Source organism: Cyprinus carpio, chromosome A20 (assembly GCF_018340385.1).
Source record: "Cyprinus carpio isolate SPL01 chromosome A20, ASM1834038v1, whole genome shotgun sequence".
Classification (NCBI taxonomy): Eukaryota; Metazoa; Chordata; class Actinopteri; order Cypriniformes; family Cyprinidae; genus Cyprinus; species Cyprinus carpio.
The window spans coordinates 767,328-782,859 of record NC_056591.1 but is presented as its reverse complement, the minus strand read 5'-3'; the positions used below and the strand labels follow the sequence as shown (position 1 = coordinate 782,859).

The 15,532-nt window shown below is 39.6% G+C and overlaps 1 protein-coding gene across 2 annotated transcripts; it reads right to left on the bottom strand.

Annotated features, from left to right (window-relative positions):
- Positions 1-5,437: 5,437 nt before the first annotated feature.
- Positions 5,438-15,122, bottom strand: LOC109044810 (transmembrane protein 200A-like). Of its 2 annotated transcripts, XM_042777275.1 has the most exons (3): positions 14,541-15,122; positions 14,270-14,350; positions 5,438-7,408 (listed from the first exon to the last, which is right to left on the bottom strand). In XM_042777275.1, the coding sequence occupies exon 3, from the start codon at positions 7,388-7,390 to the stop codon at positions 5,897-5,899; it is 1,494 nt and encodes a 497-aa protein (XP_042633209.1). In that variant the 5' UTR covers positions 7,391-7,408; positions 14,270-14,350; positions 14,541-15,122; the 3' UTR covers positions 5,438-5,896. The 2 variants fall into 2 exon arrangements, with proteins under 2 accessions (XP_042633209.1, XP_042633208.1); XM_042777274.1 differs by lacking the exon at positions 14,270-14,350.
- Positions 15,123-15,532: the final 410 nt, after the last annotated feature.

Sequence of the window (15,532 nt, the reverse complement as noted above, 5' to 3'; positions counted from 1 at the left end):
TTTTTTTTTAAAGAAAATATTGTTTCATTTTTGAGAATCATCACAGATGCAGACGGAATATTTGTACAGTATGTATGAATATCACAACCAGAGCATTCTATATCAAATTTATTACAAATACTGAATTTCTACTAGGACTGTATAGTATGAAGTGAGACAGTATTTCGCAGTGATGAACCCTGAAGCCGGTCCAGAGGACCAAGTTCTCCTTTGCAGCTGGTGTTTCCGTTGGAGGGGCTTTTGACGTCACTTTGCTAACTGGCAGGGGTTCTTTTGTTGCCATGGTGAGATTCTGTAACCCCAGTCACAGTGGGTGTTGGTACGACAGGACCTTAATGAGGCACGAAAGCAAACAATGGTTCTTCTCTCCAAGAGACACCACGAATTATATCTATTATTGTAGTTACAACAGAGAAAACGTCAAAAGGTAACATAAATGGAATGTTAATAAAAAAAAAAATTCTGCTAATTATTATTTAATTCATATTAATTTCTTGTTGTCACACCTGGATGTAGATTTGCTTCCAATTTATTTCTATCTGGAAATTGACTGTGTTCAAACAACAATAAAAAATACAAGAAATAAAATTGAAGTATTTGTAATCATCTTACGTTGCAGATGATGTGTGTAATTACAGCATTGTAGGCGTTAGGTTAGCTCTAGTGCAGTGATTCCCAATCCTACACATTTTACATCAGGTCAGATTTATTTGTATAATAATTTTCACATACACAATGTTGCACAAAGTTTGTAAGAAGCTTTACAAAAAAAAAAAGAAAGAAAGAAAAAAAAAGAATGAAAAAAAAAGATTTGATTGTTTAAATGTGTTGTCTTATAACTTAAAATCGTATCACTTTAGAATCTTTTGTTACAATTGTTTCCAGGGAGTTTGTTGAATATTCGTGCAGAATAATAAATGTGAACACACAACGCCACAATAAGTCTATCATGTTATGATGCACTGATGTCAAGTAATAACAATGTGTGAACATTTGTGCCTGAAGAATATAACCAAACATGAGCTGTAATATGGAGTTTTCTTTGATTTCCATGGAAACAGGATGGAATGAATTGTCAGTCACACCCTGATTTGTCGTATTACTCCAGATGGATCTTCACTGACTGGGAGCACAGTTTGGCAGCACTTCCCATGATACTCTTAGAGTTTCCCCGGATGAACACACAAGCACTTCTCAGTGTTTTCACCAGGCACTTTCACATGGGCCTAGGCTCTGATTATTGTCAATGCTTGATTATTCGCACACCCATTATCGATTTTACCCTTATAGGATCATTTTACCCTATGATCTTTATTTGTAACAGTCGCAAACCCACAAGAGTGGTCAGGTGTTTTTTTGCAATTTAACTTTTAAAGTCTTCCAGTACTAAGTGGTTGTAAGGTCTGTTTTGGGTTTTGATTCTTGTTCATTGTTTTCATGTCTTTTATTTTGTAGTTTGTTTCATGCTGTTAGTGTCATGCTTCCCTTGCCCTCTTGTCTTCATGCTATTGGTTCCTCATTGGTTCCATATTCTGTGGACTCATTACAGACTACACGACCACCAAAATGAACCCAGCAGTTGTTCGTCTCCTCCGCCTTCGTCAAGGTAATCAGGCTATTGAGGAATATGTTCAGGACTTTTGTGGTTTGTGCCAGTTGGTGGATTTTAATGACGTAGCGCTTAAGGACATGAACCCATTCATGAACCCATTCATTCTCAGTTGCCTGGGGGAAAGATTTGTTGGTCACTGGAGGAATATATTGATCATGCTCTTTTGCTGGCTGGTTCATCGTTTACTGTGGGGATTGCAGATGAGGAACACTGCAATCCTGCAGTAGCCACCATGCCTGCCAAGCCAGAGTCTGCTCATGTCATGTCTGCGACTCCAAGACCTGCTCACCACATGCCAGGGTTTGCTCACGTCATGCCTACCAAGTCAGCACCTGTTCACGTCATGTCTGCCAAACCAGAGCCTGCTCACATCATGCTGGTCACTCAGGAGATTCTTAACAACATTGCCAAGATTCAAGAGCTCCATCGCAAGATGGCCGCAACACAAGAGTCTCTTCGGAAAATGACCACCGTTCTACAGTCTCATCACAACATGGCTGCCATTCCAGAGTCTCGTCACAACATGGCTGCCATTTCTGAGTCCCCGGCCAAGAGGGCCGCCACGCCAGAGTCCCTGGCCAAGAAGGCTGCCACGCCTGAGTCCCCGGCCAAGAGGGCCACCACGCCTGAGTCCCCGGCCAAGAAGGCTGCCACGCCTGAGTCCCCGGCCAAGAGGGCTGCCACGCCTGAGTCCACGCCAAAGACCCTGGCCAAGACTGAGTCCCCGGCCAAGAGGGCCACCACGCCAGAGTCCCCGGCCAAGAGGGCCGCCACGCCAGAGTCCCTGGCCAAGAAGGCTGCCACGCCTGAGTCCCCGGCCAAGAGGGCCACCACGCCAGAGTCCCCGGCCAAGAGTCCCCAGCCAAGATGGCCGCCACGCCGGAGTCCTCCACAGATGCGAGCTTGGGTCAGGACTGATTGCTAGTATGATGGACCCACCATTGATGTTGGTGCGAGCAGCTGGCATCCCCAGGGCCTCAGCACCGGCTGTCACAGAGACTATTCCCCTGACCTGAGTACTTCCTGTTATGGCGGTCGCTGCACACTGCGCTCCAGAGACCTCTCCTGTCCATGAGTCTGCTCCTGAAGCCTCTCCTGACCGTGAATCCACTCCAGAACCTCCAGAGGAGGCAGGGTCCACTATAGAACCCCTCGAGGTGGTGGCTCCCACATTTGAACTCTTTGCCTGTCCTGTCACAGCCAGGAGGCCATCCACAAACTCTCTGCCTGTTTTGTCATGGCCAAGGAGGCCATTCATGAACTCACTGTCTGTCCTGTAACGGCCACGGAGGCCATTAAAGATCTCTCTGCCTGCTCTGTCACAGCCAAGTGGTCCATTCATGTCTCTGCTCCCCAATGGCTTCCTGCTCTGCCTGCACCGCCATGGCTCCTCGCTCTGCCTGCTCCGCCATGTCTCCACGCTAGGCCTTCTCCACCATGGCTCCCCGCTAGGCCTTCTCCACCATGGCTCCATACTGCTCTGGATCTGCTCCACGGCCCAGGTCCCCCTCTACTCCATTGTCTGTCACTGCTCCACAGCCCAGGTCCCCCTTTGCTCCATTGTCTGTCACTGCTCCACGGCCCAGGCCTCCCTCTACTCCATTGTCTGTCATTGCCTCATGATCCGGATCCACCACTGCTCCTAGCTCCAGGCCCGCCATTGCTCCACCCTCCAGGTCCTGTTCCTTTTTTCATGACCCTGGCCCTCCATCCCTCCCCCTGTTCCGCCTCCGCTCCACCACCCTCCTGAATTTCTTGTGTTTTGTTTGTGTGGGCATCAGGAACCGCCCTTAGTGGGGGGAATATTTAAGGTCTGTTTTGGGTTTTGTTTCTTGTTCATTGTTTTCATGTCTTTTATTTTGTAGTTTGTTTAATGCTGTTAGTGTCATGCTTCCCTTTCCCTCTTGTCTTCATGCTGTTGGTTCCTCTTGTTCATTGTGTCATGTTCTGATTGCTTGTCTTAGTCATGTGTCTTGTTCCCCATTGGTTTGTTCTTGTCATGTGACCTGTATTGTTTGTTATAAGTAGTCATGTTTTTGCCATTGTGCCTTGTCGTGTATTAATGTTGTTACCTGCTGTCGGATAGTCCAGCTTGTTCATGCCAAGTCTGTTCAAGCCTCGTCAAGTCTGTTCAAGTCAAGTCTGTTCATGTTTGTTCAATACTGTTTAAGTCAAGTCTTTTTTTATTGTTTGGATGTTTGGATTATCACCTTGTAAATAAACTGCACTTGGGTTATCACTACACTCGCCTTCAGTGGACTCGTTACAGAGGTGTACTTAATGTGGTGTACTGAAATGTACCTAAATAAACCAGCTGACAATGCATTTATGGAACAGAATGTTATTTTAACAACAAATTATTAAAAACACATCTAAAACAACAACTCTTAATCTATATAGCTAATTGAAGCATAATGATATTGGAATATAGCAAGACCCCAAAGGTAGGTTAAGGTAAATAATGTTAAGCTGTTATCAGCACCAAGTTTATGAAACAAAAGCTTATTTTTATTACAAAATTATATACACAGAAAGACAAAAACTTTAATCAAAAACTAGCTAAGTAAAATATTATAATAGGCTATATTATGATGTCAAGGCTATTTACAGATGTTTAATCAAACATGAACTTCCCTAAAACAAGAAGATGCCATACTTAGACTATGCTAAGACTATGGCTGACGCTAAGCCAGAGAATGACGAGCTCAGTGCTTTTCATATATCAAAACTGTTCAGTATTTTCAACTGCTTTCTTTAATTTAAGATTTCAGAAATTTAAATAGATATTTCAATTAAGCACTAGCAAAAAAAGAAATTTATAGTTTGTTAAATACACACTGATTTCTATAGAAAGCGTCAATAACAAACCTTTCAATTAAAATTTTACGACATCAAATACACATTGTGCAGGTAACCATAAAGTTTAATCTGTTTTCTCCCAGTTCACTGGCCACTTACTTTCATTCATTTCGGGAGAAATTGGTGAATTTAGGTCATGTAGATTTGATAGATCCACACGACAGCATCCAGCGCGCTTTATAGATCAACTAACATGGTCATTAAGGTTGTTTAAACGACAAAACAAATTAATTTACACATATTTGACAGAATAGGCTGTATCATAGTTTATGATGTAGGCTAGTCAAAAAGTTTGTGCATATTTTGAATAAATAAAAGTCATACATCTGTCATACAGCGCTATTGTGCCTGTATGATGCATCACTATTGAAATAAAAAGATGATAGGTATAAATGATTTAAATATTTAATGTTCCTTTTTTCCATGTACTCTTGGGGGCCCCCTGGTGGCCACGGGGGTCCTAAGCAGCCGCGTAGTCCGCTTACGCCTTGGGCTGGCTCTGGGTTAGAGCGTCAGACTAGTTACCCAGAGGTCGCGGGTTCAAGTCTTGGTACCAGCAGTGATTATAGGTGCTGGGAGTGAATGAACAGTGCTCTCTTCCACCTTTAAAACCACAATTGAGGTGACACCCTTGAGCAACCCACGGAACTCCCCAACTGCTCCCTGGGTACTGCAACAAAAATGGCTGCTGACTGCTCCGGGTGTGTTCACAGTGTGTGTGTGTGTGTATTTGTTCACTACTCACTGCTGTGTGAGTGCACTTGGATGCAGAGCACAAAGAAATGCAGAACACAAATTCCAACACCGTACACATCATGTCACATCACTCACTCATTTGGTTCACATAAAGCTATTGAATGACTTCATAAGTCTTGGAATATAGCAAATGAGTTGTATTGACTACTATATATTAATTCTTTGACACATTTTTTTTGGTAATTCATTTCTGAGATTTACAGTGTAACTACAAATAGGACAACATTATCTGGAAAGGTTGTGTTTATTCTGAGAAACAGATAAATTACACATAGACAAGTTCTCTTCAAAAATATCAGTGTGTGTGTGTGTGTGTGTTTTAAACAATAAATTATTTAAAGTAAAATAACTAGCAGTGCTGGTACAACACACATACTGTACTCAAACAGATAATAGATCCTGTCTGAATGTTAACAAAAACACTACAAACACATTTGTACAAATTTGACTAACCTGTCAGCTACTGAATTGTTTGCTGTACCCATACTTTTATTTACCATTACAGCTTTTGTATTTCAAATTCACGGTGAAATATCATTCTGCAGCACAAAAAGCAGCATTACTGAGCTTTCACTTAATTTTAAAAAACAGCAAGAACTGTCTTCTGTATTGCAGGTGGATCGCCAAACGCCAAAAGCCACTGGATTGACATTTGGCACTAGCTCAGTTTTAAAATCTAGTCTCTGAGGTGCCTCTCTTCAGACTGTTGCTCATAAACTCATCATGCTCAAAACTCAAATTATTGTGAGACCTGGAGATCATAAGAAGTTTCTCTTTTTTAGTGTAGTCCTTCTTCACAGCCACTGGGGGCACTATTAGCCTGTCCATAGGGTCCTCTTTGTCCTCCAGTTTAGTGTATCCTTTACTATTACTGCGGTCCAATCTGGGCCAGCTCGGGTGTTTCCTCTGTTCAGGGTGGACAGTCAGCATTGTGGGCCCTCTCTCTAAATCGAGAGATTTGGAATGGGCTGATAACACGTGGAGGGAGTTATTGGAGCCAAAGTCTTTACGTGCAGCTCCAGGTGACAGGAATCTACCACTGGTGGATCCAGGAGACAGTGAGGAATGGGATGATGTGGAGCTTGGGGATTCAGTGGCTGAGTTGCTCCGGAGCAGGTGGGCACCCGGAGGCTTGAAAGCTTTGGCAATGTCGGGAACAGGGACTGTTAATGATTCCATTGACAGAGGTCTGGAGTGCACCCTGTTCTGCTCTAATTCCTCCGTGATGCTATCAATGTCAGGCTCGTCGATAACGCAGTTGTTGAGTTTGATGACAGGCAGCGTGAAGGCGCTGATGGAAGAGGAAACGATAGAGCGCGTTTGCCATTTCTTGAGCGTGCCACGCTTGTCCTCCCACCGACGATTACCCTCATCTTGGAACGCAAAGATACATTCAGAACGCTCCTTGTAGGTAGGCGACAACCAGCCTAATCCACCTCTGGCCTCACTCATTAGACCCTCGTCATCCTCGGCCGAGCTGGTCCTGTGGGAGAATCGGACATCCCCATCAAGACCAGAGAAGGACATTAGTGTGTTTGCTGCAAGCCGTGAGGCAAACTGACTGTCCAGACCAAAGGAACGGATCTTTGTGTCCGCATAGGGACCCGTGTAAGCACCGTTCGTACACTTCTGCTCCTTAATCCGCAAGCTGTGAACGTCTATGACTGTCGAGTACATGTCCCTCATGTGGATAATCTTTGTCTCACGATCCCTGTTCTCATGCAAGATGGCATTAGCACAGATGAAGATAAAAATCCCAATTCCCATTGTGAAAGGACCCAACATTTTCATCTTCTCTGAATGCAGGTGCTGCTCCAAGAATTGCGCAATAGAGCCCACCTGCTCTCGGCCAACTTGCGTATTGTTTACAGACAGCTTGCTTTCTGGTGCCTTCTGGTGGTCCTTATGAGGCCAGTATCCTAGAACAGCCATTGCGATGCCTGCCATGAGGATCAGCACTCCCAAAACCAGGAAGAATCCTGAGGCCGAATACAATCTGATCTTCCCTCTGACCACCACCACATCAGCTCTAGGTTTACGCTTAGTGCATTTCTTCTCAGGTGCAGAGGTGGAGCTCTGGATTGGCAGATGATACTGAGAGCGGGCGGAGTCTTGTCTTTTCAATGCTGCAAGCCCTGTGATCACCCCACCTGTTGCAATCATTTCTACGGCAATACAAGCCTGCAAATAAAGGAATAAACAAGTGTTAAAGTAAGCCGGAGGCTTCGGTCTTGATTCAAGTGTCTCATCTTTGATCTCGAAGTCAAACTCTAGGTGTTAGGGAAATTTGTTCATTGAATGCTGGTCTAAACACAGTTGTTAATCTTTTAAAATGTTTTTAGATCAAAGTATTATGTTGTTATCCTTGTCTCGCTTTGTACACAGATCAAGCAAATCAAAGCCATGATAGTTGCGTAATTATGAAGTACATGAGAGAAAATGAAAAATATTAAAAATTTAAATAAAATTTAAGACAACTCATAACATGAAGGAGATTTGTTATCTCGATAAAGAATATTGTTATTCTAGATATAGAATATCTCCCCATCTCTTTATCCCTCTACCACTATAAATGCTAGTTTGAAATGAATGATGAAATTATCCTCTGAAAGTTTAACTCCATAAATAAAAGACTGAAGCACTAGTCAAAAATGCCTGCATGTGTACAAGGCAAAGTCTGGCAATGTGATTTAGGCAGCCAAGGGCAGTCAAGTATGTGGACACAATAAAATCAATACACAAATCAATTATGTTATCAAATCTAAAATATATTTAGTATCCATTTATTAAAATGGCTAATCTCAATCTTAGAGCTACAGAGGGTATATAAAAAATCACCCCTTTAAAATAATCACATTTTGTTGCTTTGCAGCCTGAAATGAAGACGGACGCAGTTTTTGTTCTACCCAGACATATTTACTCAGTGCAACAACATCCAAGTGTAAGATATAACACCAACATGTCTGAGAAAAAAACAAAAAATACAGAATCACTGAGTTCTCCCCCCCTCCTGAACATGACTTGTAAACTCATTAAGGTGTAGCTAATCACCTTCTCAATGGCACACAAAGCCACTTGACTTTCAGCTGTGATCATCAAGTCAGGAGATGGATACAAAAAAAAAATGTAAAGGCTTTATCTATGCCTAGAATCACAATCAAGTCTATTATTAATAAGTGGAAGATATTGTGTAGAACACAGAGCCTCCCTGGATCAGGACGTCGCACCAAACTGGATGAAAGAGTCAGCTGAATTCTGTATCAATGCATTTAATGTAGAAGTTGATACTTTTCTTTGCAACCATAAGATTGATTCTAGCCGCTCCTGAAAAATATGTAATATATTATCTCACTTCCATCTTTCACAATACAGTGCTTTCACCTGCAAAAGCCAAAACGCAGAAGTTTATAAGGGTATTTCAGGCACACTCCTGTAAGATTTTGTCCTGTAACAGTGTCATAGGCTATTTTTTACAATTATCATTGGGAAAAATTGAAAGCAAGAGAAAGAAAAAAACACATGTATAAAACACTTTTTTCCAACAAGTTTGAAAAAAAAAAAGACCTACATATTAAGGTCAGTAGGAACGCGCTGTCCCTCGCTGTAGCATACAAGCAAAAACCTTGACAAACCTCTGATTTACCTTTATTTGGTCTTCAAAGCATTATCATCTCTAACTAGGTGATCTGCTTTCATGCACAGACATTTTGCTTCAAGGGCACTAGCCACCTGCATCTGTAGATTGTTTATTTTTTATCAGGTTATACTGTTAAATAATTATATTTTCAATTTTAAAGAGTAATTATATATATATATATATATTTTGAGTAATATTAAAAAGTATTATGTATATTTTGGATGCATGTTATTATCTTTGATATTTCATCAGATGAAACAGCCAAACAGGTATAAAAGGTAAGCTTAAGTCTAGTGGTCATTTTTCATCGATCAATCAGTCAAAGCAAGTGAGAACCAAAATGATGGCTAAATGTGAACACAGAGGAACTAATTAGATCCCGGAGGTTGAAGGTGAACCCACCAAGCACACCCACACAAAGCAAGAGGTATTGGTGTTTTTCTCTTCTGACATTGACTCTCTGGGTAAACTCATCACATATCAGTGGCAGGGGGCAGAGGGAGGGAGAGGGATACTGATAAAAGGAAGATGCATCTTCCAACCTCTGTTAATAAATGAATGAATAGATTTACAAATACATTAAATAGTCCATTAATTATAAAATCATTAGCGAGGAGATCAGACAAAGATTAAAGAAAGATTGTATCCATTAAGCAAACATCCATCTTTATTAGTTTCATGTGTAATCAAATTAATCTAATCACTAAACAGGTGGTGATTAAGAGGCTGTTAGCCTTGGTGTGGTGTTGTATTTATAATCCAGGAGAATGAAGCATGCTATGTCAACAATGACTGTTGATGTATGACACAAGGTGAGTAGTGCACATACACAGTTATTATTCTACTAAAGGAAACAAAGCCATGAATCCACAAAATGTTAAAAGAGTTGGAGGCTTCAGTTTTCAGAATAGAAGAGGTGGAGATTATATAAACAAACATGAGAACAAAAGCACACATTTTGAGATCATGGCCAACAGTTATCTATTGTCTGCTACAGTCTAGAAAACGGGCACTTTGCTCTAAATAATGCTTAACTCTCTGTGAGCCGTTACTAATTGTCTGTGTGCTTATCAGCAGCCTCAAATATCTAATCTTTAACTCTCTGTATGGATATCTTATTTTAGGCAAGGGGTTTCAAAGCTACAAAGCAAATGTGATACAAGAATGCACTTTGAGAAGCATATCACGGAGTGCTAATACAAAGCAATGTTGACTTGTAGCTCGATTTTTGTAGGGGATGTCACACCTAGCAACCGTGTTTGCAGAAATTATGCTCTGCTCTGCCAGAGGTCTGTCGCATACTGTACAATGAAAGACTAAATTCTCACATTCCTCTCATTACCTGCCCCAGATTTACTGAATTAGAATGCTATATCACATTTTGATTTGAAATTAGGCTACCTCTAATATCCAGGGTTTTCAAGACGGTGGGTAGAGTGGTTCTACAAAGAAAAGAAAAGAAAAAAAGTATGTTGAGAAGGTGAAATGAAATAAGAAATATCTTGATTTTTGGTTGTTTAGCTTATTTTAATGCTTGTTTGCCTTTATTATTATTTAAATCATTTTATTAATCTTGAGGTCCCCTTGGAAGTTAGCTGAGACTATAGTGGGCCCCAGACCCCTGGTTGAGAGCCACTGCACTAAGTAGTAGTAGGGCTGTTAACATGGCTGAAAAATTACAGACATTATTGCAGTAGCTCAGTATTCTATTCTTTTCAGGGTATTTTTTATTCAAAAACATTGATAGTGCATTAAGATCTTGTGGTGTTATTTGTTTCTCTTAAAATTTTCATCAACAGTATGTTTTAATCAAATAGTTTAACTGCAGTCATGATGTGCATATTCGTCTCATCTTTGTTATAAAATCAGAACCTTTTGTTAACTGCCCTTTTTATCAGAAATGACACTAAGGAGATAACAAATACGTCTTGGCACCACTGATACTATCATGCACAGTTTTTGCACTTGAATGTGCTTTTTTTTTTAGATATTTTAAATTCAATGAATACTCAAATTTTAAATTAACATCCCTGTTACATGCCAAATACAAGCACCATGTATTTTTCCAGTGCCCAGATAAACAGGAAAAATATGTGGCACTTGCCATGTGAAACAGGCATAACTACTACAATAGTTGAAGAAAATTCAATAAAAACAACAGAAGATAAAGCTAGAACAACACTGGATGTGAAAGGTGGTCAGAAGTTACCCGCATTTGTACAATTAGAGTTTAAAATAGTGTAAAGATGAAGGAACTCCATATGGTCCTCTGTTGAGTCAAGTGAAATAGCAGTCATTGCTGTGCATGTGTCAAACACATCTGTACAAATTCATGGTCAAAAGTTTATACTTTGAAACTTCAACCCTACTTGTGGAAATCTACTGTCCTGCTGAGTTTAGCGCCAACACAGCTGAACCAGTTTAATAAAGGATGACCTATAGGGGTCATGAAATTAAGAATCAAAATGCTCTTGACATTTACACAGATAAATGATTCTACAATAAAAACATACATGGCAAGTTTCAAACCTAAAACTAACTCTTCAGTTTAAAATATGAATTATTCTTTTCTACTCTTCTGAAACACCCTGATATGAAATCAAAATCTCCCCTGGATACGCCTAGGCATCTTCTGTAATCAAGGAGTGTTCTGAGCAACTCACGTCTGTCCATCAATCACAATACCAATACTGCTGTTAGGGACAGAAAGAACTTTTGCAAACTTCATAAACTGAGAAACATAATATAAAAATGATCTGTGATGGGTGTGATATGTAATGGCTCATGCACAGATGTTCAAAGATCATTCTCTTCATAATCGCTGGAGCAGCACGAGTTTATCATTGATCTGATTACTGCATTTTCACCAAAACTCCCATTATAATCAACGACTCAATTTACTCTCTTATTTGCAATGTGTTTTCACTGTTTTATTTATGATTAAAGTATTTGTGAGAGTGCAGAAATCATATTGCATTAAGGAGATCATTGTGAGCATCATGTGCTCAGTAGACATGTTCGGCTACAGTGCAGCTCTGCAAACTTTGATACATCAAAAGTAGCTCTAAATGCAATGCTGTAATGCACACTTTTCAAGATTATGAACTTAACAGAGAGTTCCATATGTAATGCTTAATTCATATGCTAAGATGTTAGCCAATCATAGCAGTGGGCGTTTACATTGTATCACAGCAGACACGCCCCTATTATAATAATTATAATTTATAGCTAAATTATAATTATAATCCATTTTTGATATATATAAATAAAAACCATTTTTGATATATATATATATATATATATATATATATATATATATATATTGTACGTATACAGTATGTACCTCAGGAAACTAAAAAAATTGTTTTAAAAATGCATTTCATGACCTCTTTAAAAGTACAGACAGGCTGTTGTTGATTGGAACTAAACTCTCCAGGACCAGGGTTCTAGATTCCTGCTTTGAAAGGCTAGAGCACTCAACACTGTGCAAAACAAATATGAAAAATAAAGGAAAATTACCCATTCCCTGGGCTTAACTCAGGAGTCAATGGGCATGTTAACACTCACTGCTGACATACAATTCCATACAATTCCCAATACTTTTAATAAGACTAAAAATCAGATAAAAAAATAGATATAACCAAAGTTATCCAATATCAAAATGTTGGTTTAGAGAGAAGTCTAAGCCATATGTTTTCTGCATTGGTCTGCGGGCAGAGAGTGTTTCACGTGTAATCTCAAAACTTAAGTGTTCACACGGTGTGAAGATGCAGCCCAAAAGATGTGGCTCATAATTAAGTGTTTTAGGTGGCTCATTTCACAGTAAACACCTCACAGGTGGTCAGAGTATGGATTGCTTTTAAAGTGCGACAATTTAGTTCATTTCAAACAATTTTTGTAGACAGAAAGCTATAGAATTTAAAAGGGCGGATTATGACACACAGACCGATTAAAGGCCCCCCTCGGTTGAAATTTCGTTCCGTTTATTCGAAATTTTCCCAAACTTGTTACCTATATCATAAAATATCACAATTGTTAAATATAAGTAAATACATTTTGCACCTTTATAGATCATGTTAGTTTATCTATAATGGGCTATGGGAAAAGTAGCCTAATATTAGTGTAATCTATTAACTAGCCAATGCATAAAATCCGTCTTTTAACTTGTACTAGATGGGTGTCATGTCATAGAATATTTTTAATACGACTGACTTTGTATTTAACGCAAATTTTATAAAAACATTGTAAGTTACTAATTATAACACTTTCATTGTACATAAAGAGAGCAAAGAATGCTTGCATTATCAAATAATATTAACTTTAGTCTAGATTTAGTCTAGTTCAAGCACGCTCAAAAACTCCCATTATAATCACTGAAGCTGTTTATACTGTGAAATGAATATCTTACTTACACTGTACACACATCTGCACTTTGTTTATGATGAGAGGATTCTCCAGAGAGCAGCATTCAGTCAGCGAGCGAGCGCACTGAGCAAAACACACACTTTTCAGCGATGACTCATCTGAATGCCTCTGATTGGCCATTGCATTCATAAGCTCAACAGAATCCTGTGTGATTGGTTATAATGCGCAGCACTGTAAAAACGTGTCTGGCTCCGTGCGTTAATCTGTCCCTGAGCATTTAACAAGTTTTGTAGTTTTGCCAGTGAGCTGTTGTTTTGGCCTTGTTCTAGTACTGTAACACTTGAGTGGTTTCTTAAGCTTTCTCAGGCATGCAGATCTCGTCTAGGTTGAGACAGTGGTGAAAAACTTCACAATGGCCCTGAGCTTTCTGTACACGCTCCAACAGCAGTTCTTCCACTGCCTGCTATAATCACTAACGCTGTCTAAATGATCACAAAATCCTACAGAATCCTACAGGAAGCCTCAAACCATGGATTAAGAAAGTAAACAGACAATTTTCATTTGATACTAAAAACTGGTTAAAAAATAAAAAGAGAAAACAGTCACTTATCTAATCTAATCTTTCTGTGTTAAACCTTGGAATAGACATTTCTATGGATTTAGGACTTTAATAAAACATCCCCCAAAAACCCAAAGATCCTCTCAGTTTGTCATGAACATGCTATATAATATGTAAGATACATTTTTATATGTATGTGCATATGTATGATGTACTAGTGCATATATTTCTTATTCATTTTGTTGTGAATTAGAATCCATTTATAAATAAATTGAGAGATTGTCTTAAGGCTGACTAGATTCTTGTATGAATATATATGACTGCCCACGATCATATGTTGTTCTTAAGCACAGATCATTGTGTGTGTGTGGGTGGGAGGCAGAAGTAATGAAGTCCTCTGCGGCCCAGTCATATCGATCATATGCTCTCCAATATTGGTCTTGTTTTCATCTGCTCACCTGTCGGATGGAGAGATACTGACCTTTAAGAAACCTGCTGAACATCTCCTTTACAGCATCATACAGATGAAGAGAACCACTACTATGCAAGTAGGTAAGAATAACTGTGAGAGAATGGCAGAAGCGAAGAAATAAATTTTAAATCTGTGCGTTATTGGTGAAAACGTGTTTGTTGTGATCCAAAAACAAAAGCACCCCTCAACACTTCACTAAATCCACATATATTTTTACTGGTTTGCTGTTCAGTGAATGATAAAACTCAACATTAATGTGTAATGGACCGGTAACACACACCTGTCCGCTGAGATCCAGCTCCTGATGTTATGTGTCCATTACGCACAAGAAGATCTCGCGCGCAGCATCATATTTCCGCTTCACCGCGGAGGACACTTTCGCTGATACTTTGCTTTGAAAGATGTTTTTCTTTAGTTTCATAATCCAGTCGATGAGATGCTCTTTGTTTGGTTGTCTGGAGAGAAAACTTCCATTTGAGCGCGCTCATGCCCTCCATCTCAGCCCAGCGCGCGCGCTCGAGATAAACTTCACGATTCTTAAGAAAGAAAATATGTTCTGGATGAGAATATCTCTAAACGGAACAAGTTTGTCTGTCTTTTTTTCTTCGTCTTCTTTCCTTTGTTTTCTTTCAGCCCCCCTTCTAGTCTATAAATCCATAATAAACTGTACAAAGAGCGTTATTTCCATGATTTCACTCAGATGTTTGAATAATCCTATCAAACAGACGAGTTCGCGTCGACAAAAAAGTCGCTCATATTTGATTGTATAATTTAATAAATAACAAATAGCGGTGTTCCTTGTGAAGTATCTCCTCAGAGGCGGAGAGCTCGAGACCGAGACGCGCATCGTTTGTAAAGGGCAGAGCGCGAGCGTTGCCTTTGTACTCCCACGTGACGCCATTCCAGATGACGCACATTGACAGAGAGAGAGTGAGTGAGTGAGAGAGAGAGTGAGTGAGAGAGAGAGAGAGAGAGAGAGAGTGCGAATTTTAATGTTTTTTTTTCGTGGGACTGAAAGAAACCTTGCAAACAAGCTACGAGTTAGCAAACCAACACTGACATGATAATTTCTTGGATGTACATTGCCCTAAAAATGTTTTTGCCACCTTCCTGTTTATATATATATATATATATTTGCATATTTGTAACACTTAAAAAATTCAGATCATCAAACAAATTTTAATATTACACAAAGATAATGCAAGTAAATACAAAATTCAGTTTTTAAATGATTTCATTTATTAAGGGAAAAAAGCTGTCCAAACCTACCTG

Excerpts from the sequence above, each read along its gene's own strand:
- LOC109044810 (XM_042777275.1), bottom strand. The coding sequence starts at position 7,390 with ATGATTGCAACAGGTGGGGTGATCACAGGGCTTGCAGCATTGAAAAGA.